Source organism: Periophthalmus magnuspinnatus, chromosome 7, assembly GCF_009829125.3.
Source record: "Periophthalmus magnuspinnatus isolate fPerMag1 chromosome 7, fPerMag1.2.pri, whole genome shotgun sequence".
Taxonomy (NCBI): Eukaryota; Metazoa; Chordata; class Actinopteri; order Gobiiformes; family Gobiidae; genus Periophthalmus; species Periophthalmus magnuspinnatus.
This window is the reverse complement of record NC_047132.1, coordinates 18,114,249-18,138,659: the sequence shown is the minus strand read 5'-3', so window position 1 is coordinate 18,138,659 and position 24,411 is coordinate 18,114,249. Positions and strand designations below refer to the sequence as shown.

The 24,411-nt window shown below is 41.2% G+C and overlaps 2 protein-coding genes across 2 annotated transcripts in view; both read right to left on the bottom strand.

The window, feature by feature from the left end:
* slc6a8 (solute carrier family 6 member 8) overlaps positions 1-9,790 on the bottom strand; it is a 29,073-nt gene extending 19,283 nt beyond the window's left edge. Inside the window, exon 1 of the mRNA XM_033970143.2 lies at positions 8,058-9,790. Within this exon, the coding sequence (XP_033826034.1) occupies positions 8,058-8,403 (346 nt within the window). The 5' untranslated portion in view covers positions 8,404-9,790. The remainder of the gene's footprint in view (positions 1-8,057) is intronic.
* Positions 9,791-11,008: 1,218 nt separating this feature from the next.
* On the bottom strand, positions 11,009-23,734 carry slc35a2 (solute carrier family 35 member 2). Its single transcript, XM_033970150.2, has 7 exons — positions 23,470-23,734; positions 22,330-22,512; positions 21,025-21,176; positions 20,351-20,473; positions 19,459-19,733; positions 18,174-18,521; positions 11,009-14,400 (listed from the first exon to the last, which is right to left on the bottom strand). Exons 1-7 carry the CDS (start codon positions 23,531-23,533, stop codon positions 14,373-14,375), a joined length of 1,173 nt encoding a protein of 390 aa, XP_033826041.1. The 5' UTR covers positions 23,534-23,734; the 3' UTR covers positions 11,009-14,372.
* Positions 23,735-24,411: the final 677 nt, after the last annotated feature.

Below are 24,411 nucleotides of genomic sequence, written 5' to 3'. Positions count from 1 at the left end.
TGGTTAAATCCAACAATAAACCAGGCCTAAACCATTTAAACCCTGTCCACGTGGTCTTTGTTGGTTTACATTTCTGAAGCATAAATAGCTGTTAGCCGCTTATCCCAGGCTACTGTTAGTGAGATAATCTGTGTCAGCTAATCTCCTGTCAGTGGACTAACACCAGACTAAGACCACACCAACTGACGCACTATAATCAGGCTAATATTATCATGTTACCTCTTGTGTGGTGGTAGATTGGACAACCCCCTATGTAAACAGGAAGAGCTATTAGAAACTCACCCTTTTATTTTTTTTCTCAGATCTGCCAAATCTGATGTGAAATTTTCTTTATTCATTTGAATGGTTGTCATTTTGGTTTCATCTCAGGTCACCACAGAGAGGACATAATGTCACCTGACCCCTGCAGATCCAGACCTTACAGTGGACCAGAGAGATCATTCATTTTTGGATTTCCTCTTTGGAACAGGAGGCTCAGCTAACCTTGATTCAGGCCTCATTTAGTACTAGTTTGGTCCTTGTGCCAAAGCCCTGGTTTGTTTTGAAAATGAGGTGGCAGATTTAAACACAACCCTGCACTTTTTTATTTGTGATGCAGATTCCAGTCTCATTATTTATACCTCTGAATAGCCGATTAAAGAAATGAGTACACAATGAAAATAAAAACTTCAAAACTGACTCAAAAATGATATAAATCTAAGGATTGTACTGCAGCTAAACAGGGTCTGAACCAGTACTTGTTCTTGATGTCCTGGTGATGTGGATATTATTAAAGTTATATAACAGAGGAGACTGCAGTAAGACAGGATCACCCCAACCTCCAACACACTCACCAGAGGACAGTAGTTGTACAAAGTAGAAGCATTATGGTAATAAAAGTAGGTGATGTATTGAAAAATATCGCTGTTGCCACCAATCAGCCACCAATTGTGCAATTTCTCCCACTTAAAAAGATGAGAGGCCTGTAATTTTCATCATAGGTCCACTTCAACTATGAGAGACAGAATGGGGGGAAAGAATCCAGGAAGAACATTGTAGGATTTTTGATGAATTAATTGGTATTGGATTTCTGGCTCTCACAGACCTGTAACTTCTTTAAGAGGCTCCTCTGTCCTCCACTCGTTAATGGCACCTGTTTGAACTTGTTATCAGTATAAAAGACACCTGTCCACAACCTCAAATAGTCAGACTCCAAACTCCACTATGGCCAAGACCAAAGAGCTGTCAAAAGACACCAGAAACAAAATTGTAGACCTGCACCAGTCTGGGAAGACTGAATCTGCAATAGGTAAGCAGCCCGGTGTGAAGAAATCAACTGTGGGAGCGATTATTAGAAAATGGAAGACATACAAGACCTTGATCTGGGGCTCCACGCAAGATAAGTTCATATGCCCAGATGAAACCAAAATAGACCTTTTTGATAAAAACTCAACTTGTTGTGTTTGGAGGAGAAAGAATGCTGAGTTGCATCCAAAGAACACCATACCTACAGTGAAGCATGGGGGTGTTTTTCCTGCAAACCAGGACGACAGATCTGTGTGAAGGAAAGAATGAATGGGGCCATGTATTGTGAGACTTTGAGTGAAAATCTCCTTCCATCAGCAAAGGCATTGAAGATGAAACGTGGCTGGGTCTTTCAGCATGACAATGATCCCAAACACACCACCTGGGCAAACGAAGGAGTGGCTTTGTAAGAAGCATTTCAAGGTCCTGGAGAGGCCAAGCCAGACTCCAGATCTCAACCACATAGAAAATCTCTGGAGGGAGTTGAAAGTCCGTGTTGCCCAGCGACAGCCCCAAAACATCGCTGCTCTAGAGGAGATCTGCAGGAGAAATGGGCCAAACTACCAGCAACAGTGTGTGAAAACCTTGTGGAGACTTACAGAAAACATTTCACCTCTGTCATTGCCAACAAAGGGTATATAACAAAGTACTGAGATAAACTTTTGTTATTGACACAATAATTTGCAAATAAATTCTTTAAAAATCAGACAATGTGATTTTCTGTTTTGTTTTTCTCATTCTGTCTCTCACAGTTGAAGTGTACCTTTTAAAGTGGGCAAAATTGCCCACTGTATTGCATCTAATTAATGCCACTGACACAATAACCCAAGTGCAGATTTAAACCACAAAAACTATTCAAAATGTAAAATATTGTTAAAATTTCCCAGTAGTGCAAAAAAAGTACACACAATAAATATTGACCCCCAAAAAATTATTCTAGCTTTCATATATTGAACGATAAGTCAATGTAGTAATTATCAAAACAGGCCTAAGTTCACTACATTTGTCTCTACAACGGACTGTTAAGTGTTAAGCCGGTTAAGAGCAGTGGAGCAGATCTGTAGCCAGGCCTCAGCTGGCTGCATCACTGGACACTAGTAGCACTTTGTACCCCCATTGACGAAATTGAATTAATACAAACAGATGACATAAACCAATCTGACAAGCAAAACACACGGCTCTACTAAGGCAAAACGCAAACGCTGCGCTGCGCTACGACAAGTAATTAATTATTTCAAGATACTGGACATTATTTAATAAACAACAAACAAAATTATGTTTGTTCTGCTCACAATTTAATTCAAACTCACACTAGCCCAGGCAAAGGAGTCAATTAAATAATTTTGTACAAGGGATTTTAGCCAATTAGCTTGTGTGCTGTGCTATGACATGTTAAATCAGGTAAACCCATCACTGCAGAGCATTTATAAGTATACTGGTGAACATCTATATACATCTCACTCATTTCTCATTTCAAATACGTTAGTCCAGAAATTAGTTCCATTTTAGATGAGTTTTGTATTTTATAGGCTTAAAAGTCAAGACTGATTATTTAATATTGAAAACCTCTTAAAACACACACACACACACACACACAAAACAAAAACAAACAAAAACCCCATAAGATTCTAGTTGAGCATGATATGGCCAGTAGAGTACAGAAGTGGCCTAAGGTCACCTGGCAGCAGATCACACAAGTCTCAGCCAAGTGTTACAGCACTGCCATCTGAAATGACCCCATCAGGAGTTTACACTGCAGCACTTTTACTTCTACCCCCACATGTCAAATACTGTTTATTTTTCATTCATGTCCTGGAAATCTGGCTCCGATCTGAACCCTGGTCCAGTCAGGTCTGTGTGGACTGTAAACGTGACCCAAATCCAAGTACAAACCAAACTGAGCCTTATCTGACCCACCTTAACACAATTCACCATCGCAATCACCATTATTAAAGTGTGAGGATGAGACTAGGGGTGTGCCAAAATATCTACAGTATATAGCGGTACATCGTGATACCAAAATTAGTGATACAGTATTTTTATCATGGGCTGCTGTATGGATATATAGCCAAAAATATTTTTAGTATAATTTAGTCAATAGTGTCTTAACAAATATTGTTCTTAAAATGCATTTTATTCTTTATATACTGTATCACAATATATTGATAATCACATAGATTGCCATATCGTGATAATATTGTATAGTGAGCCATGCATCGTATTACATCGTGAGGGACCCTGTGATTCCCAACCCAGGATGAGACAGTGATTCAGATCAGTACTTTACAGTAGTAAAGCACAAAATAACACTCAAAAAATCTGAACTATTTTTAATGGGTTTCAGAATGGAGGAAAATTTGTATGGTTGCCATAGTTGGTTAACCATTTAAAATTAGATATAGTAGTAGATATAGTAGCTTTTGAATGAGAAAAACTCCTCAAAATGTTGCATTAGCATATTCAGTATTCTTTAAGCACAAGAAGCTCTCTGCAGTATTAATTTTGAAGCAGTAATTTACAAGAAATAGGATTTGGTAATTCCCGATTAAAGATAAGACAAGTCACTGACAAAAAATTTGTCTCCATGGGGTTAGCAGCTGTACTTGTGGAATTTACAACTTTCTCAACAACACATTTTATGGCTTTTTTCTATAACAGAGAAATAAAACATGCACACAGCACTTTGAACAGTTGGGAATGTTGTTAAAGCTAAAGGAGGACTGTATAGTGAAACCGGGGTGTTGATGAATGACTAGAGGCATTTAGTTTGAAGAACATGCCAAAACAGTGGTCATAATTATAAAATCTGATTATATTACTTTACAGTCCTTTTACTACTAGTTTGTAGTCAGGACAGAAAAAAGCAGCCAGGAAATGGTTAGAAAGCTGAAGATGTTTTGTTTTTTTTGACTGGGAAGAGTTGGACTTAATTTAACCAGGGTTAGTGCTTAACAGATGCAGACCTATTTACATTATGGCGTTAGTTCTAGTAAGAAAACTCTAGAAGTAACAACTATAACGGTCAGTCATTGGTCAAGAGACGTCAAGAGAAAAAGGTTCAGTCCTAGTTTAGACCTCGTTTATAATAGGATTCTGTAATATTTAAATGAGAGATGATTTGAATGATAGCAGGGAGAAGCAGACAGTAAAATGGGCGGAGTGGATTATTTCAGATTAGAGCGTTATGTTAATCTCACACACGTGTTGGACCTCTTGACCTCTGACCCTCCACCAAACAGGAAACGGGAAACCAAAACAAAACCAAGACTAGAGTTTAGTAAATGTTCTGCTCTATCTAACCCTCTACTCTGCATCAATTTAAAGTGGTCTCTGGTCTTCCTCTATGCCTCCAAACACATTACACAAAATATCTGGAGTTATGTTTTGTTTCATTCACACATATTTCAGTAATCCTGTATTATTAGGCTGTTAGGCATCCCCACAGCTGAAAATGCTCTGTTCCACCTTGTGATGTCATGTATCAGTAGGTTTCAAGTTATTAGCTACCTTTTACCTTTGGGTCAACAGAGACTGGCAATGGTCTGAAATCATCGAAATGATTCTAGTGAAGGTGTATGGAGTGTAAAAATACAGTGGAGCACTTCCTATATTACTACATGACATCAAAAGGTTGAACAGAGTGTTTTTCATTCGAGAGAAGAACTCAGCCTAAAGATGTAGGGTTTGTGTGTTAAACATGTTTGAATGAAACAAAATACAGCTCCAGGTGTGTTTGTGATGAGGAGACAACATTATAATCTAGATAAAATATATATATATATATCTGAAATATGGTGAAATATCTGCCTCTTACAGTGTCAGTAAACTGGTGATTCAGAGGATAGTCATGTTCATATATTTTCTTGCATAAACAGAAGCCAACACCTACCTTTTTAACCAGTTTAAAGTCTATAAACCTTCTCTATACAATCCATCATACAGCCAAGAATTATTTACACTAAAGCCACTGTACCGGATATTTACCTTCTCAAAAATGATAAAAAGTTGCTTTAGACCATTGGTAGAGGTCCAACTGCATTTCTCACTTTGTTAATGAATTCCTAGTATAATTATTCACTGTGATGAATTCATGCATTTGACAACTTTTAGAGGCCAGAGTGGAGTTTTGCGGCCACGTTAATGCCAGCAGTGCACCAATGTTACTTCCTAATTCGTGGATAATAAAAACGCTTTATTATTAGATACGGACAGTACACAGCAGTCTCATTTTGACCCCAAGAGCTACTGTTACAATATATCTGGGGCAAAACATACTTTATTACATGAAACAATGCACAGTTCCTTTAATTATTATGAACAGGGCAGGTGAATAACAGGTTAGATTTTCCTCTGGCTTAGCCCTGACATTGAAGCTTGTCACACTTAAGTGCATAATGAAGAGTGTTAGTTTGACCTCTTGATCTTGAGCCTCTTGCTGTGGAAACACCCAATCAGTTGTGAATGATCAATAAAAGTGTTTAACCTGAGCATGGACTAATACAATTTATTTAAACTGACAGGTAACAGATGCGGACACTGAAGCAGATACTTCCTGGTCAAGACGTGACTCAACCAATCATGGCAAAGCAAAATGTCTTGTGTAATGAACCATTTTCTCTTAGACTCATTTGGCAGTCCTGGTAAATGCTCAACGTGAAAAGGGGCCGTAAATGACAAAACTAGGGATAGTGGAGCAGTATTGACAAACAGAATAAGATGTGTTCCGGGGCAGGCGTAAAAAGTAGCTCCATTTTGCTGAACTGGTGGAGCTTTGTCGTATGAACTTCAAAACATGTTATTCTGTGAGCTTCCCAAAAACATATCAAAACTAAAATGTGCCTCTCTACTCACTTACTTGCTAATAAATAACTAGGTCCAGGTGCATTCAGAGTGCATCAATGGAATCTCTCGGTTTGGCTGAACAAGAGGACAGACAAGTCACCTCCAAAAACTGCATCCAAACAGACCAGCCATTACTATATTTAGGAGACAAATGAGACAAGGATGGGAGAGAGGAGAGAAAGAGGGGAGGAGAGAGAAAGCTAGAGGACAGAAGGGGGTATCTTTCTGATGCACTGACTGTGGTTACGCAAACTTCCGCTGAGTATGATTTTAGGACTTTTTTCACTGGACAAAAGAAAGGATGGGGGAGATATAGCAGTAGAGTGTCTCCAAGCCCCTTGCCTAAATCCAGAGTCCAAAGTCCGGTCTGAACCAGATCTCGGTGAGAGCCGGACCTTTATCAGGTGAATCATGTCCCTCGGTCTTTGTCCTGAATGTCTCCTGAATGTCTTGGTCTTATTTTGCTCCCATTTGAATGTCTCTTCCATCTCTTTAATGCCCTTAATGCTTTAATGCTGCTTCACATGACACTACAGAGAAATCTCCAGGTAACCTCTTTGTTATGTGGACATTCCAAACCAATGCCAAAAACAAGACCTTTTCCTAGACATACACTGACAGATAACCATCACTCACATGAATTTACTATGGGGCATTGGGAAATTAACAAAATAAATATGACTTTAGATTGAGACTAAACTGTGCAAAACCAAACGATCAGCATCTGTTGGCTTGTTACAGGGAATTCTAATGGCAGAATATTTGTAGCTAATTTTCAACGAAGATGATCCTGTTCTTCGTTGCATTAAAAACAGACAGGAACCTGGCACATATTCCTGTCGGCTCCTCTGTACCGAGAATGTGCTGATAGCTCTGCATTCAGGAGTACGATGATTCCAGAAAACTACTATGGAACTAAGACTGCATTCTTGAGAGATCCAATGGGTCAAGACAAGGACTAAATCTAAAAGGTCTTTGCCAGGGATTGATTATGACAAAACAGCGTTATGATAATAATATAAGTTTTTCATGTTGGCTGTACCCACTTGTCTATGTAGTTTCTTTTTTGTGCATGGCTGCAAGCGTGCAACTTAACAATGCATTTAGGAAAAGAGTATGCACTATACATATTGTAAGTGTCCACAATAACAATATGGCTGTAAGGCTTTCAGTGTTTTCATCAACTGACGCATAAACCAATCAAACTTTTGATAGGTTACAACAGGTGTCTCCAAACTATGCGTCCAAACCCTGAGGCCAAATGCAGCCCTCAGGCCTCCTATTGGTTTGGTCCAAATGATCTTAAGTAGTACTTTTCCGAAAATTAAAGTAATTCTACCACTTATACCTTTGCACTACATCGCTACATTGCGATACAGACCTAAAATGAATGTTCCAAGCATTCTTAAAAGGTGCGGTGCCTGTGTCAAAGCTGTGTTAAATGCACCCATTTGAATGCGCTCTTGGTGAAAAAAAATGTGGACATCCCTGGTTCATTCTATTATTTTCCTAATTGATCCCTCAGAGGTTGTGGTACAGTAATTAGAGGTCAGCAGTTCCATAACAACTTGGATCAAGGAAGTGCATACTGTTGTTGTGTTCTTGGGCAAGACACGTCACCCACCGTACATATGTATGTGGTGGACAAGTATTGGTGGTCAGCAGGGCTGACTGTACAGATTAGGAGCAGTGCTTCAGTCTACTCTACCCCAAGGCAGCTGTGGCTACAGAAGTGGCTTAACATCACCATGCGTAGACTGAAATAATAACAATAATAAAAATAATTGCTGCAGAGAAGCAGTTTGAGAGACTTGTCAGGCACATTACAGAAGTAAGGCAATAAATAATTATAATCTTTAGCCCAAATTACACAAAGAGCACCAGTGAATACTGTAATAATAAGAAGCATAAAATACATATTTAATGCTTACCTCCTCCATTCTTGTAGCACAGGTACGGAAACCTCCATACATTCCCGAGGCCCACAGCAAAGCCCACACAGCTCATGATGAAGTCCATTTGTCGGGTCCATGTTTCCCGCTCCGGATACGCACCTGGCACTGCCCCTGAGCCACCTGTGACCACAGTCCCTTTCTTCTCAGGACAAGCCACACCTCCCATCGCCACAGTGGCCACAAGTGAGCCATTTGCAGTTGGCACAGGCGGGTAATGATGACTGCCACCACCATTGGCGACAAAATGGGACTTTTTGTTTAATTCGTCCAGTAGAGTTGAGGACGCCGAGGCAGGCAGAGACTGTTTTTCAGTCTTCTCCATCGCTCAGGGACGTTTTAAATTTCAGAATAGTTTATGGCTCTAAAAATCAGCTTGAATCTTTCACTGTCACTGGTTGCTTCCACAGAGCAGTAAGTCGTTAAAAAAAAAGTCTAAACAAAAATCTGAGCAAAGTTAATCTGAGAAATGGTTTCAATTTTTATCAAAGATCAATGCACTTCTGAATTGTCCCGAACTGGAAAATAAATTTAAATTCTCAATATAGCTGAAATAAGCAGGCTATAGAATAAGTAGTCTATTCTTACAATAAATAGGCCTAGAAGTCACTTTAAATTCACTTTAAAGTTGAAATAGTCAAGCTCTAGTCTTTTAGTCGGGGGTAATAGGCCTATGCATGTTATGGACTATTTTATAATAAGCAGTAGTTAGCAGTTGAAATGACTATTGAATTAAGAATTTAGTTTTGTACAGATTCCCAATTGTTCATGATAGTAGTGGCTGTTTTTGCACTTGGATGTTAAATGAAAAAAAAAATTAAATTACAAGTCACTTGAACGGAAGTCAATTGAAATCCGGTTGCATGCGTTATAAGAGTCAGTAATTAGTCGAATAAAACGATTCAAATGCGATTTTAAAATGAGTCTGTGAGAAGCGTCTTTTGAGTAAGGTTCAAATTGTGCTGCTCGGCCAAAAAATCCCGTTAGAAGTTACTAATAATGGCTCATAGCCCGCTCGTATTTCCGTCCCGTTAATCCTCGGTCCTGTTGCCGCAGATTTAGAGCCGTGTGTCCCGTGTGTCTCTGCGGGGGCAGCGCTCACCTGTCACCTCTAAAGAGCTCTCCTCCTCCCGCTGCTGCAGCTCCGGAGCGCGGTCCGAGCGAAAGCAGCTGCTGAGATATATTATCTGTGAAATTTCACCCACTGCTTTTTAGTCCTTTCTCAGTCACCTGTTCATCCGCGATGTCACGCACGAACCGCGCGGCTTCAGTCACTTTACACTTAACACAGTCAAATAACGTTCAGTCAAGAGTTGGTGGTGCAAAAGAATGGGGTTAGGAAGAAAAATGCAAAAATAAAAAACGTAAAAAATAAACGCCACAGAACGCACAGCTACTTTCAAAAACAATCCACGAAACACTTGAATGTGAGTCTGAAGAATCGCATGGGACTTCACGGAGGGGTAGTCCTCAGCGGCCTGCTTAGCGGAATCCTGCGGGGGTTGTGAGTGCGGAGCCCGGCTGTGAGGGGCTTCAGGTGACGCGGGGCTGGAAGTCCAGAGGAGACCCGAGCTCCATCCGTTTCAAGGCCGAAAATGAGACAGGGAGGCTGGGCAGCGTGTGTTCAGATCAGGACGGTGCCCTGTCACAGTCACGCGGAGGTATTTAAAGCGTCGCTACGTAAGTACGTTTATCTGTCTGTCCGTTTGTCTGCTGGACCGTACGTGCACGGGCTTTATAAACTACACTGATGACGTAACAGCTCTGGTCCCGCCCCCCTGGCCTGTTTCCAATGCAGCTCCGATTCAACTCCGCTCCCTCCCGCTGTTTTACCGGAGCACGAGCCGCGCACGTCACCGGGATCTCGCTTTTTTTTTTTTAACAACCTCACGATTATAGTGATTTTCCTCGCGCGCTGACGTCAGAGGACTCTCCGTGTACACACGCGCGCATACATCAGACCAAATGCTGGATCAGATTAGAGGAGAAGAATGCAGCCCTCTGAAGGACAGAGCCGTGGAGGTCAGATATGCAGTGTGGACACATGCTGTAGGCCCAAATGGCCACGAGGGGGCACCAGAACAGGAGAGCTGGCTGTCAGTGCTGCAGATGTCAGTCAGTATCTGGAATTAGTTAGGGTACTTATTTTTCTTCAGGGCTCCTAACCATCCATAAAAACAACAGGGGGCTTAAAAATGGAATGTAGGCCTACTATTTTTCTATTCTCTGATATCAAAAGGGCCAAAGAGACCAATGTTTATTTGATCAATCTAAGTAATTAGGGCATTGCATATCAATGATTATTATTGTATGGCACAATCTCTTTTTGTATAATACAGAAATACACATTTTTTAATATGTTTGAAGTTCTGGTTCTCAGTAGACTGAGATGATCTTTAAACAGTTTAAAAGCAGCTTTAAACAGTTTTACTCACAGGTCATTTAATTGGACTAGAAATTATTACAACTACTACATAAGACACATTACTGTATATTAAAACAACCAATTGTAGAAAACATAATAAACTGAGAGCCCTCCTGAGAGAGATTGCAAACGCACAATAGTATACTTGCAAATTAGCAAACAAAACAATGACATGACACTATGCAGTAGGATTAATATAAGAACCCACTCTGAACAAAATTAACCAAACTGTGAAATACTTGTAATTTGCGAAATAATGGACATATTAATCAATATATATTTATTTCATTTTGTTCATTTTCAGTCATGTTTTTTAAAACAAAACAATCTTCATTGTTTGGTATTGTAAAAATAAAGTGAGTGAACCATAAACAAAAGCATGGAACAGGAAGAAAAGTTGTTTCAGAGGCACATTTGTTCATTTGAAATGAAATTTGAAGAATAAAATATTTAAATAGTACATTCATCATATTCTAAAAAAAAAAAAAGTAATCAAAAGAGAGGAGTGTTTAGACATATGTAAACAAAAGGATGTTAAAATAAAAGCTGGAGGTCACTTTGGTGATACATTTTCATCCATTTTCTTCCACTTATCTGGAGGCGGGTCATGGGGGCAGCAGTCTAAGTAGGGGCTCCCAGATTTCCCCCTTCCCAGACACGTCCTCCAGCTCCTCCGGTGGCGCCCCAAGGCGTTCCCAGGCCAGCCAAGATATATAGTCCGTCCAGCATGTCCTGGGTCTTCCCTGGGGCCTCCTCTCAGTGGGACATGCCCAGAACACCTCCCTGGGAAGGCATCCTGGGGACATCCTGAACAGATGCCCGAGCCACCTCAACTGACTCCTCTCGACATGGAGGAGTAGCAGCTCTAGTCTGAGCTCCTCCCATGTGACAGACTTCCTCACTCTATCTCTAAGGAAGCGCCTGGTCACCCTCCAGAGGAAATAAGTTTTGACCGCTTGTATCCGTGATCTTGTCCTTTTGGTCATTTACCCAAAGGTCATGACCATAGGTGAGGGTAGGAACGTAGATTGACCAGTAAATCGAGAGCTTTGCCTTTCAACTCAGCTCCTTCTTCACTACAACACTCCGATACAGCGACTGCATCACTGCAGACGCTGCACCGATCCGCCTGTCAATCTCACACTCTATCGTTCCCTCACTTGTGAACAAGACCCCGAGATACTTGAACTCCTCCACTTGAGTCAAGGACTCCCCACCAACCTGGAGAGGGCAAGCCATCTTTTTCCGGTTGAGAACCATGGCCTTGGATTTCGAGGATCTGATTCTCATCTCAGCCACTCAGCTGCAAACTGCCCCAATGCTTACTGCAGGTCCTGGCTCGATGAAGCCATCAGGACAACATCATCTGCAAACAGCAGAGATGTGATCCTGTGGTCCCCGAACCCCTCCGGCCCCTGGCTGCCCCTAGAAATTTTGTCCATGAAAACAATGAACAGAAGCGGTGACAAAGTGCAGCCCAGGCAGAGTCTAATGTGCACTGGGAACAGGTCTGACTTACTGCCAGCAATGCGAACACAGCTCCTGCTTTGGTCATACAGGGACCAGATAGCCCTTAGCAAAGGGTTCTCCCCCCCCCAAGGGCACCACAACGGACACAGTCAAATGCCTTCTCCAGATCCACAAAACATATGTGGACTGGTTGGGTAAACTGCCTTGAACCCTTGAGGACCTGATGGAGAGTATAGAGCTGGTCCAGTGTTCCATGACTGAGACGAAAACCACACTGCTCCTCCTGAATCCGAGGGGCTCGACTGTCTCTCGGATTCTCCTCTATAGTATCCTGGAATAGACCTTACCAGAAAAGCTGAGGAGTGTGATTCCCTTGTGGTTGGAACGCACCCTCTGGTTCTCCTTTTTAAACAGAGGGACCACCACCCAAGTCTGCCAGTCCAGCGGCACTGTCCCCGACCATCACGCGATGTTGAAGAGACGTGTCAGCTAAGACAGCCCCACAACATCTAGAGACTTAAAGATACTTGGGACGGATCTCATCCACCCCTGGAGCTTTGCCACAGAGGAGCTTGCCAACTTTCTCAGTGACTTCAGCCAGGGTGATGGATGAGTTTGGCTCCAAGTCCTCAGTCTCTGCTTCATCCTCAGAAGATGTGACAGTGGGATTGAGGAGATCCTCAAAGTATTCATTCCACCATCCCACAGTATCCCCAGTTGAGGTCAGCAGCTCTCCACCCGCACTGTAAACAGTGTTGGTGAAGCACTGCTTCCCCCTCCTGAGGCGTCGACCACTAGTCCTCCTCCATGGCCTCCCCGGACTCCTCCCAACTCCAACTTTGCCGATCACATGAGCCGCGGTATGCTTGGCCCGCCGGTACTTGTCAGCTGCGTCAGGAGTCCCACAGGCTCAATAGGACTCCTTCAGCCTGATGGCATTCCTTACTTCTGGTGTCCACCACCAGGTTTAGGGATTGCTGGCACAACAAGGACTGCAGACCTTACAACCACAGCTACAAGCAGCCGCATCGACAGTAGAGGTGGAGAACATGGCCCACTTGAAATCCATGTGTCCCTAGCTTCCCTCAGGATTTGGGAGAAGCTCTCCCGGAGGTGCAAGTTGAAAACCCCCTGACAGAGGGCTTCGCCAGATATTCCCAAAAGACCCTCACAGTATGCTTGTGCCTGCCAGGTCTATCTGGCTTCCTCCTCCACCAGTAGATCCAACTCACAACCAGGTGGTGATCGGTTGATGGCTCTACCCCTCTCTTCACCAGAGTATCCAAGAAATGCAGCCGGAGGTCAGATTACGACAAAGCGCACTCTCTAGTACCCCTCCCAGGGACTCCAAGAAGACTGGGTACTCTATACTGGTGTTCATCCCGTAGGCTGACACAACAGTGAGAGTCCCCGACCTCAAGGTGCAGAGATGCGACCCTCACCGGGGTGAACTCCAGCACATGGCGGATGAGCTGTGAGGCAATAAGCAACCCCATACCAGCTCGCCGCCTCTCCCCACAGGCAACACCAGAGAAATGGAGAGTCCAGAGCCCAAGCTACGCGTGGAGGTGATGCTGACTATATCTAGTCGGTAACACTCAACCTCTCGCACAAGCTCAGACTTCTTCCCCCCTAACGAGACAAGCTAGTCTCCCTGTCTGGAGATACGGTCATCGAGGTCCCTGCCTTTGACTGCTGCCCAGATCTCTCCGCACCGGCCCCCTACGGATCCTCTCGTAGGTGGTGGGTCCACGAGAAGATGGCCCCGCGTTGCTCCTTCGGGCTGTGCCCGACCGGGCCCTGTGGGGAAAGGCCTGGTCACCAGGCACTCGAGTTAAGCACCCACCCCAGGCCTGGCTCCAGGGTGGGTTCCCTTGTAATGCCAATCTGGGCAACGTAACTGGCCTTGTTTTCCTTCTCATCATGAAGGGCTTCTGAACCGCTCTTAGTCTCCTTGAACCGCCATGTTACTGTGGTGGAGGGGTTTGAGCACCTGAATGATCCTGGGAGCTATGTTGTTGGGGGCTTCATGCCCCTCGCAGGGTCACCCATGGCAAACAGGTCCTGGGGGACTGGTCAGACTAAGAGCGATTAAGAGTGATACATTTCAGTATGTTAATTTCAGCCATTAATTTATAGTTTTAGCAAAATGTTCAAAATGTTCAGATCTAAGCTTATATCAAGGACAAATACTTTAATCTGTTGTAGTAGATTTATAATTGATTTGGACTTCATTCAGATCTATCTGTCCTTCCACATCAGATGTTTAAAATCTGAATTATTAACTTTGTACTCCTAATTTGCAGAAGTAAAGCGTCCCAAACATATTTGTGTTGATTGGTGCAGTGGAGCTGTCTGGAAGCTGACTCTGGAGTGATTATGCCTGATTTTTGTCTCCTTTATGATCCTTTCTGTTTCCCACCGACTCTGAAACAGAGCAAACACACACACACGAGGGATTAAGTGGAGGTCTAAGGACTGAACCAAAGTGGGACTAAAGCAGGTCGAAACTGGTTAAAAATGCAAGAGGGCCTTACCAGGGATATACCAGCACTAACATTTTTCAAAGCCAGGACTAAGGCAAGGGTAAGGCAAAACTTAAGCTGGGACTAAACTAGAACTAAACCAAGACTAAAGCGAGCATAAACCAGGACCAAACCTTATATGCATACTGCTATAAACCAGTGTGCATGCAAGAAAACCCCCAACAGACACTTGCACACTTAAATCTGATCTGATCAATTTTCTGGACATTTAAGCTTATTTCCATGACATGCAACCTGCAAAATCTGGTGTGAGTAATCAGAGAAATTGTGATCAGAAAGAAATTAGGTGAGCAGATTATTTTAATTATCTTGCAACTCAAAAAATCTGATAATAATCAGATTTTGCATGTGCATGTAAGTGTTGTCTAATGCAGGTTTAAACCAGGACTAAACCAAGACTAACACAGGACAGAGCAGGGCTTATCTCAAAGCGTGTTCATCATTTTAGTTCTAATGTAGACTTGGTTGGCCTTGTTCTAGTGATTGTTTAGTCCTGATCTAGTCCCGGTTTAATCCCAATTTTGATATGGTGAATCTGGAAGTGTGAATGCACCCTTAGTCTTGCCTTAAACTAAGTCTAAATCTTTCTGCTGTAGTTTTTTAATTTGCATTAGAGGACTTGGCATGGCATGGCTCAGAACTAAAGTGAAATTGACATTTATAGCTCAGTGTACATGAAGCCAAAATATTATCATGAAACAAGTTGAGGAGCTATATCTGACATCATAAGGTAAGGTGTACATTATTAATTGAGACATTGTGTTGTGTTATTCCGATGTAAACAGAAAAGCATGCTGTCAGTCAGGAATATTTTTACAAAAGAAAGAGGTGGAAAAAGGAGCGGACGACAAGACAAACTGAGACTGGGTAAGTATTCATGTTTTTATAAAAATGTATCCAAAAAGAAGTATTTACAGTATTTAATTCTCAACAAAACAAGTGCAAACAGACAAATCTCAGATCAAACCCAAGAAGGAACACAAGACGCAGCTTCCACAACTAATCGCAGCTCTCAAAAATGAGCAATGAAGGCTGTAAAAAATACAAATCTGCTGTAACTTGCGGAAAACACACTACTGTTCATTGTAAGAAACATTGCATTACTGAATTTTAGAGATATACCAATATTTGAGACCAATATTTGTACCGTTTGGCATATCAGCTCGGCCTAAAGCTCCAGCATAGGCTTGTAGGGGAACAGGGTAGTATCCCAGACGTAAAAGAATTGATATTGTTTTTCTTCATGATAGTTGTCATATTCAGTGCCAGTGCATTGTAGAAACATTCCACAGCCAACAGTGCATGTTCGTTTGGGGCACTGTAAAAATATGGATACTCTTCCTCAGCACCAGGGAGTGCTCCAGATTGACCTCAGGGAAAAAAAAAAATTTGGCTTTTCACATTTTTTTATGTGAAATTATTAATTGACAAGAAAGTTCACTAAACTACTCTGAGGAAATCTGCACGATAGCAGCCACTCCTGTCTGAAAAAGCAGTTCACAGAATAAATGATCAGAACAGAAGACAGAATGAACCTTATTAGACTACCAATTCATTTGACCAGTACCCAACACTGGGTACAAATGATTCTGCGTACCGCATGTTGGTTTGCACTGATCCACTTAAGTCCACACATCGTAAACTACAGGAGTCTGGACTCTGAAGTCACCTTTATTTCTTCATCAAACATCTTCACTTTCCTTTCATCCTAAATATTACTTATATTTATTTACGATCTTACACAAAATCAGAGAACTTTTAAAACCTTTTTACAGTTTGATTCAAATAAAAAAGAATCATACAAAATATAAACATCACTTTGGAAGAAAACTCAAACTTAATCGATACTGTATTCACTAGGCTGACAAAAGGTACCTCAGCAGCTACTATGGCAGAGATACACCAAGGCAAAACAAATGGTACAAAAAAAGTCAACTCATTGATGTAGTTTCCAACACAAAAAGCTGTGTTCCCTTTTTCCCCACGGGGCCTAACAACTTGTTTTAAGTTAAAGTAAAACTTAACATACAATATGATTTAAGAAAAAAATCTATAAAAAAAAAAAAATCGTATATTTTCTCCCAAAGTGACACATTCGTAAACGCCCGTCTTTTGATTAAAGTCTTTTACTTTTATAAAAAGTGTGCTCCAATCAACGAGCACAAACCCACGCCCTGTGTCATGTGACCAGAGCTTTACCCCCCAGAATGTCCGTTTCCCACCACAGGTTTGAGTGAAACAGAGATTTATACAAAGTGAATATGGCTAAAAGGAAGGCACCGACGCTGCTGCAGCAGAAGTTAGATTCACACAGAATCAGACATATATAAAAAATAAAGAATAATTTGAATGGTATATATGACACTTGTTTATATGAGAGTGTTTGTTAAAAGAAGCTAGGGGCTTCTTAATGTCTGAAATTGTTTATATTACACTTTTATATCCATAAATAACATAAAAATCACTTTTGGTTTTCATTTTGAGACAGTAACTTAATAAAATTTGAATAAATTTGATTATGTTAGCCTTATAGCCTATTAGATTTTTCAGTGCAAACCTTTTATCTGCTGCAGACTGACACCAAACCACCATAACTTAACCAATCATTTAGCAGAAGACAATCATTCATTCAATTGGCAAATGAAAGTTTAAGGCAAAGAGGCAGAACTTAAAGTCCCCCAGTTTTCCAGTTTGTCTCATTTTTTGCTCCATTTGTGCTTTCAAACCTAACTCAAGCAGAAAAAACAGAAGGCCATCCACATGGAGACGAGACAGTTAGTGTTGAAAACGGTTTTCTGTCTGTGCGGCACAGCTTCAGTAAATGTATGTAATAGTATGTGCCACAGGAGGAAACAATGTAAACAATAAGAGCAGTGAAAATCTATATGATCCAGGAATGTAGACTCCCAGAGACAAGTCAATGACACTTCAGATCAAGATCATCAAATCATTCACAGGTTTGGGCTTTGTTTTGGGCCTGGTTTAGTTTAGTCTTCATTTTCAGTTTGATAAGTTGCATTTTGAGTTTACATTTTACATTTTATAATCTATGACACATATTGGTTGTTTTCAGGTCTCAAAACCCTTCCCCCATGGATGATTTGCACATACTAGTACACCCATATACACCCAAGCTCGTCTTCATGTGGACTTGGCCAAGGTCGTTAGGTTAAAAGAGAAGAGTTATACTCACAAAAAAATCAAGTCTGGATTATCTGGAGATGAAACTTGAATGTAACCTGACTTGTCCCCGGGTTTAGTCTTCCAGCCCCCAGAATCCTGGGCTGGAAGACTAAACCCCGGGGGGTTGAGGGTTTTACAAGTTCCACTCAGGTCCACATTTTAGTTTGCATTTTATAATTTTGTGAATACAAGTCTTGCAGAAGCAGTTAGTCTTTAGTCCAGAATTAAAATGATGTTAGATAAAGTTCCAGTTCTGATTTTAACTCAGAGAGAAAGCAAAAGAGGATAAACCATTCACAGTCTCATCTGGTCATATGGTCTTCAAATTAATGTTTCTATTGTTAGATTTGATGATCAGTTTAATCTTAAGCATGGTCATGTAAGGCCATGTGACCTAGCTGAGCAATGTGATTGGTTCACAGAATGTGCAAACCAACAGAAAAACCTTAAACTTATTTGATGAGGACTGACTTTGGGAGAAACGAGTCCATTTCACCATTCTCTTCTGTCGTCAAACTTCCATTTCTGGACTGTCCCATTTTTCCCTCATCTTCACTTCCTGCCGCTCCACTTGCTCCACCCCCTATGCCGCCAAGCATACTGGGAGGTTTGGGCAGACTGTACAAGTAGACAGCTCCGATCACCATCCCTGCCCCTGCTGTAAACATCAGATCCACGTGGAAGCCAAACAGATATACAGATGCCACAGTGGACACGATGATGGAGAAGGAGGTAGCAAACCCTTTTAGGATGTTATCAGCGTACTTCACCACCACGGCCACCAGAAGGCCCCCAAACGCCTGGTTGAAGATGACGCACCTGGGGATGCAACAAAGTCAAATCTTTAGGGATCTTTAGTAGGTCTTTAGTCAATTAAATCGGTTGATGGTCAACTGAAACCTCTGAGAGAGAACTAATTATTTTACTGGGATTATAAGGACTAAGGAGTGAAATGGGAATTTATTCAGTCTTTTTTTTTTTTTTTTTTTTTTTACAAATAAATAAATACATTTTACTAGTACTTTTCTGTATAAATAGTTATTTATTATTATTTATTTATACTTTTTCAGTCTCTGTGTGCCCATGTTGTGCTCAGTAGGGATGGGGCAGTATGAAATTTCCAAGGTATGGAGTTGCACATGTTAAAATGCTTCTTGATTATGTCCTACTTCACTGTGCAAATATTTAAGGTGGTACAGTGCAATTATCAGGGCAAAACAAGCCTACAGTGATTAGATTTGCAGTATATACACTAACTTGACACTACTTGTGAAGTGTTAAGCATACAACGCTGTGAGAAGTCTTGTTTTTTCCACAGATCTAGTGAAATAAATTAGTTTGGCCAAGATTGTTGTAGCATAGCTAAAAATAAGGCAAAATATGATTGTATGTTTACACAATCATGCAACACATTTTACATACCAGACAAATGTGTACATCATTATTATTATTATTATTATTATTATTATTAAGAGTGAACTGTTGATTTCTGATCTTCACTATAACTTAGCATAAGTTTGTCGGCCTTGGAATAAATGTTATATCCATACTGGATATCTGTATTGGCTCAAAAAGGGTGAAAAGGGTTTTTAACTGTGAAGTCTAAAGAGTAAAATAAGTTGTATAAATAAAATATACCATATGATTTTTTTCTTGAGCCTGAGTCTGAGAATAAACCTGGGCAACGGCATGCATTTACCTTGGGTCCAAGTAGCAAATTATCCTTACAAAACTGACCAATAGACTGTGTACTCACCAGACCATGGAGGTGTAGCCGAAGAAAAAGCCATTGTTGGCGATCCCAGGACCATCGTTCCACCACATTCCCAGCAGGCCAAGAGCCGTGCCGAACACTCCGAGCTGGACGTTTCGCACCCACACCGAGGCCGCACTCCCCTTTAGGATCTTTTCAAAATAAACTCCGGCAAAACCAGAGGAGAGGCAGCTGATCACCACGGCAACCAGTCCCACCATGTAATTCTGAGAGGAGCTGTCTGACACGGAGGACTCCTTCTTCCCCTCCTGCTGCACCTGATGGAGTCACAAGAGGGCACTTTACACACAAGTAAGAGTTCAGACTTGGAAAAAAAAAGTAGTTTAAAAGGCAATGGTTAAAAGTCTGAATTGTTTATGTTCAGAAAAATAATATTGAAAAAAAAAAAAAAAAAAAAAGAAAATATATATATATATATATATATATATATATATATATATATATATATATATATATATATATATATATATATTGTGTTTGCCAAAAACAATATATTAATATGTTTAAAAGTTTCACTTTCAATTTTAATGACTCCACTACAGTTCTGCATCATGCTTTTGTATATTTATGGAGAATAGTCATGTGGGAGCATGGATGACGTAGGTTTGTGGGCTGAGCATTTGACAGAATCTTACAGCCAACCATAAGAAGGGAGATCACCAGATAACTCAAACGTGAATGGATGATCTCTAAAACCTCTTCAGGCACGAGAACAACGTTACAACGTGGTAAAAAGCTCAAAAGATCGATTTTGCAAAACACCCCTTCTTCAAATTATGTCACATTTGCTTTTTGAATCTTTGGTGGTTGATTCTACCATGGAACTATGACCCATTCTCAATTTCTCTTAACTCAATTGAGTGGTTGCACTGACCTGAACAATGGCGACTCCAGCAAAGAGCAGCAGCAGAGAGAACCACTGGACCCTGGACAAGGACTTTCTCAGCATCAGCACTGAGAACAGGGCTGTTGTGAGGATCTTCAACTGGTACGTCACCTAGCAACCAGAGAACAGAGGAGGAACAGCTTATGCCATGGCAGGAGCAGACGCCATAAGAGCAGACGCCATAAGAGCAGACGCCATAAGAGCAGACGCCATAAGAGCAGACGCCATAAGAGCAGACGCCATAAGAGCAGACGCCATAAGAGCAGACGCCAGAGGAGCAGACGCCAGAGGAGCAGACGCCAGAGGAGCAGACGCCAGAGGAGCAGACGCCAGAGGAGCAGACGCCAGAGGAGCAGACGCCAGAGGAGCAGACGCCAGAGGAGCAGACGCCAGAGGAGCAGACGCCAGAGGAGCAGGAGATAGAAGGGCAAACAGGAACAAAGCAACAAGAGCAGACAGGAGCAGAGAAGACAGGAGCAGAGAAGACAGGAGCAGAGCAGTAAGAGCAGACAGGAGCAAAATAATATGACTTGAATGCAGAGTGTTTGAGGTTCTAACTTCAAAAAAATTGGATTCACTGTTGGCATGATCCTTTTTTGACCTCTCTGAGACTACGAAAGGTGTATATGTACCATCGAAGTGCCACAGAAGGTGAGTGGTACCTGAAAGGTGGCTGCTGGGAGGTTGGAGATGGCGATGTACTGCAGGTTGTTCTGGAGTGTGTAAATGAGCGAGGGCACAGCCAGCTTCAGCGTGTCCTTGTATTGAACGACAATGGAGTCAAACATGGACAGGGCTGTCTCCTTAACATTCACTGCAGGGACAGAAAAATGTTTACCAATAAACAGAGACAAAATAAAACAGGAATAAACAATTTCAAACACAACTGTAGAAGGTTGATATTCAAAATGTTGTTCCCATCAACATAAAACAAAAAGGACATGAAGTTTTAAGCCTTCGTCGTAGGCACAAAAAGCATGATTGTGGACACCAATGAGCAATGAAAATGTGAACTTGAGGAGCCTATCTGCAGAAACGGCCTCCTGGTTTAGTCCTGCATTGGTTAGGTTTGCAGGTGGTGTAGTCCTTGGTGTGTATTGCTTATTTCAGACTGGAATTAGACCAAACTAAATCTGGTCGTGGTCATTATTTGCCATGGTAATTCTTATAATGTAGTGTAGTCTAGTCTGTTTAAACCTGGCATTCTATTGGGGATATACCAACAGATACAGTATGTGGAATAGATTTTTCATATCCAATATCCAGTATCTGTGTGCAGTTTAGTGTGTCCTCACTGCATTAGATGTGTCTTTATAAATAGACAAGTTAACAAACAGAGAGGGCTATATGTGATTAAAAATAATCTGAGAACTCTAGTATGACTAAGTGGGCCTTGCATCAATATCAACAAATATCATATAGTATCATAGGACCATAGAGCATAAGAAACCTCCATCCTAACATGGGATGGTCTAAACATAGCCGATAATTTATATCACATATCTCCTTTCCAAAATTCTTGTATCATTCAGAATAAAATATATTACTTTCAAATGTGATGAATAAGAGTTTGGTGCTTCAATTGCTGATGCTACAGAAATCTGCACTGTTTCTCAGTCATCTGTGATGTTGTTTTTTCCTTTTTTACTCCTAAACCGCCATGTTTTTATTTACTGTAACAAGGGAATGCATCTCTCTGGTTAATTGGCCTGTCAATCATGCCCTCCGGAATTGGGGAGAAGGGATACAGTTCCAGACCCACTTGTCTTTGTAAAGTTTTGTCAAAGCATGTGGTTCTGGCTGGTTAGGTAAGGTCAAACCAGCATCCTATGGACTCAAAAAACAATATGTAACCATCCCTACATCCTACAGTGATCAGGGGTTTAACCTTGTAGATTTCTATGGTTAAAATGTTGTTTGGCTCTGTATGCTGTATACAGTCAGAGTGTAACTGCGCTGGCACTCACGTCTCTTCTGCAGCAGGATGATGAGCAGGCAGGTGAGCACCTTTAGCACCTCGGCCATGACTACGGCGGAGGTGGCATAGAAACGGTCTCCAGGGAGAGTCCGCACGAAGCGAATGGATAAAATCAGAGATGCATTCTGCACTACCAGCACAGCCAGAGAGATGTACTTCAACTTCCTGTTCACTGAAACACACAAGTACTGTATGTCACCATGTCAAATACTGGTCTTAAAATTTTAGCTATGCATTGTGAGTATATTACCAATTTTATTTTTATTATTTTTGATTTTATTTCATTTTCTATTGCAACTTAAACAATATTCCAAATATCATGCATCATACATTAGAAATGTTCTGTTTCTTGAAACACAACCCCAAATATTTTTCCAGATGGTACTTGCCAATTAAAGACGTAACAAGTTTGAGAATTGCTAATCATGACAGTAAACATAAATTCATGAAATTCCACTAAGCTATGCATGAACTGGAATGAAACTATCACACAAAATACCGTAGAGTGCATGCATTATCGGTAAATATAATACGTGTATTCATTTGGCCTCACAACTGATTTATAAACAAAAGTTATTAACAAGTTAATATATCCCAAAACTGCTCGTTTGAGCCGAAGTGTTAGCTGTTAGCATACTAAAGAGTCACATTATTCACATATTATTGAGAGCTGAAGTTTAGTTTTATTTGATCCATGTGGCATCCTGCATTAAGCAGCCACTTTACACGTTGATTATTTACTCATGAACCAGTTGAACAAAACCGAAGTGACATTTGGCGTGGAGTCCAGCTATCTCCAGTTAGCATTAATCTGAAGCATTTAATCTGTTGACATTTATTAACCAGTTTATTTTTACAGTCTTGTGGGACAGTAGGAGACCTAAAGCCCCAGAAAAAATGATTTGTGTTGTTACAGTACACCGATGACGATTGAAATGCTAAATCAGACCTAATTTCTCCTGTTATGCTAGCCACTGCCAAGCGTAAAGTTGATACATTTAACATTAAACATTTAACCACAGTCATAACTGTGACACGGTGGCATTTCGTCTGTCATTGCTCGACGAAGCCAATCATTAAGCTTATAAAATGAGCATTAATCAAACACAGTACTGATCTCCTCCCTTACCTTCACTCTGAGCCCGGCTCACTGCCCTCTCCTCCCCAGCCTTGGTGAAGTTTCCTCCGGCCATGGCTGCGTCCCACAGCCCGCTATTCTCCGTGGAGAGCGGAGCCTGGTTTGTTAAGGCTCTCAGGTTGCGTGTAACCCCTTGGACTGAAACACCGAGTCCCGACGGTGTGTGGCTGGTGGATAAGGCGAAAAAGTAGGGCTACGATGAGCGACGAAAGGTGTCACTTCGGAATCCGGGTCCAGCGCAGCAAAATCGAGGCTTACATGGATGAAGATGGGATAAAAAGTGAAGACATCTCACTCTGCACGTAAACTACAACGAAAATGCAAAAAAAATACACACTGTTTGATTGTACATGAGATAAATATATTTTTGCTAAAACTAAGGATTGATCTCTAAGGCAAAATTTTACAATAAAAATGTATATATTTAAAATTACAAAGTGACGCGTTTCAGTGAGAGTGAGTAATCCTGTCACAAACAAACTCTCTCTGGTGTCAACAAACGCTTCCTTGTTCAGGTTGTGCTCAGGTTGATCAGGAAGGATTTGATTGGTTAAAAACCAAGGCCTCACCTGAAAAAGACGCAGTGTTTAGCGCCACCTTAAGGATAGCTGAAGTGGTGACCTCTTTCACGACATCAGAAAGTCTCGTCCTTCATATCATAATCTCAGCAGACTAGTACCATTGTTGCTACTAAAAACATCACTTTACTACTATAATGTAAGTATAATAATATGTTACTGTACATCCATGACAATACCCTATAATAATTTACAATTCTTGGGTTTCAGTTTTCTGTTTATGGGCGCCATTTTGAGAACTCCTGACCATTCAAAAGAAATATTTTGAGTTGTTAATTGCTATGGCAACAGTGGAATTTTTTTCTCTAAATTCTACCCCTTGAAAGGCCTATATCCACTATGTCACTACTTCTAT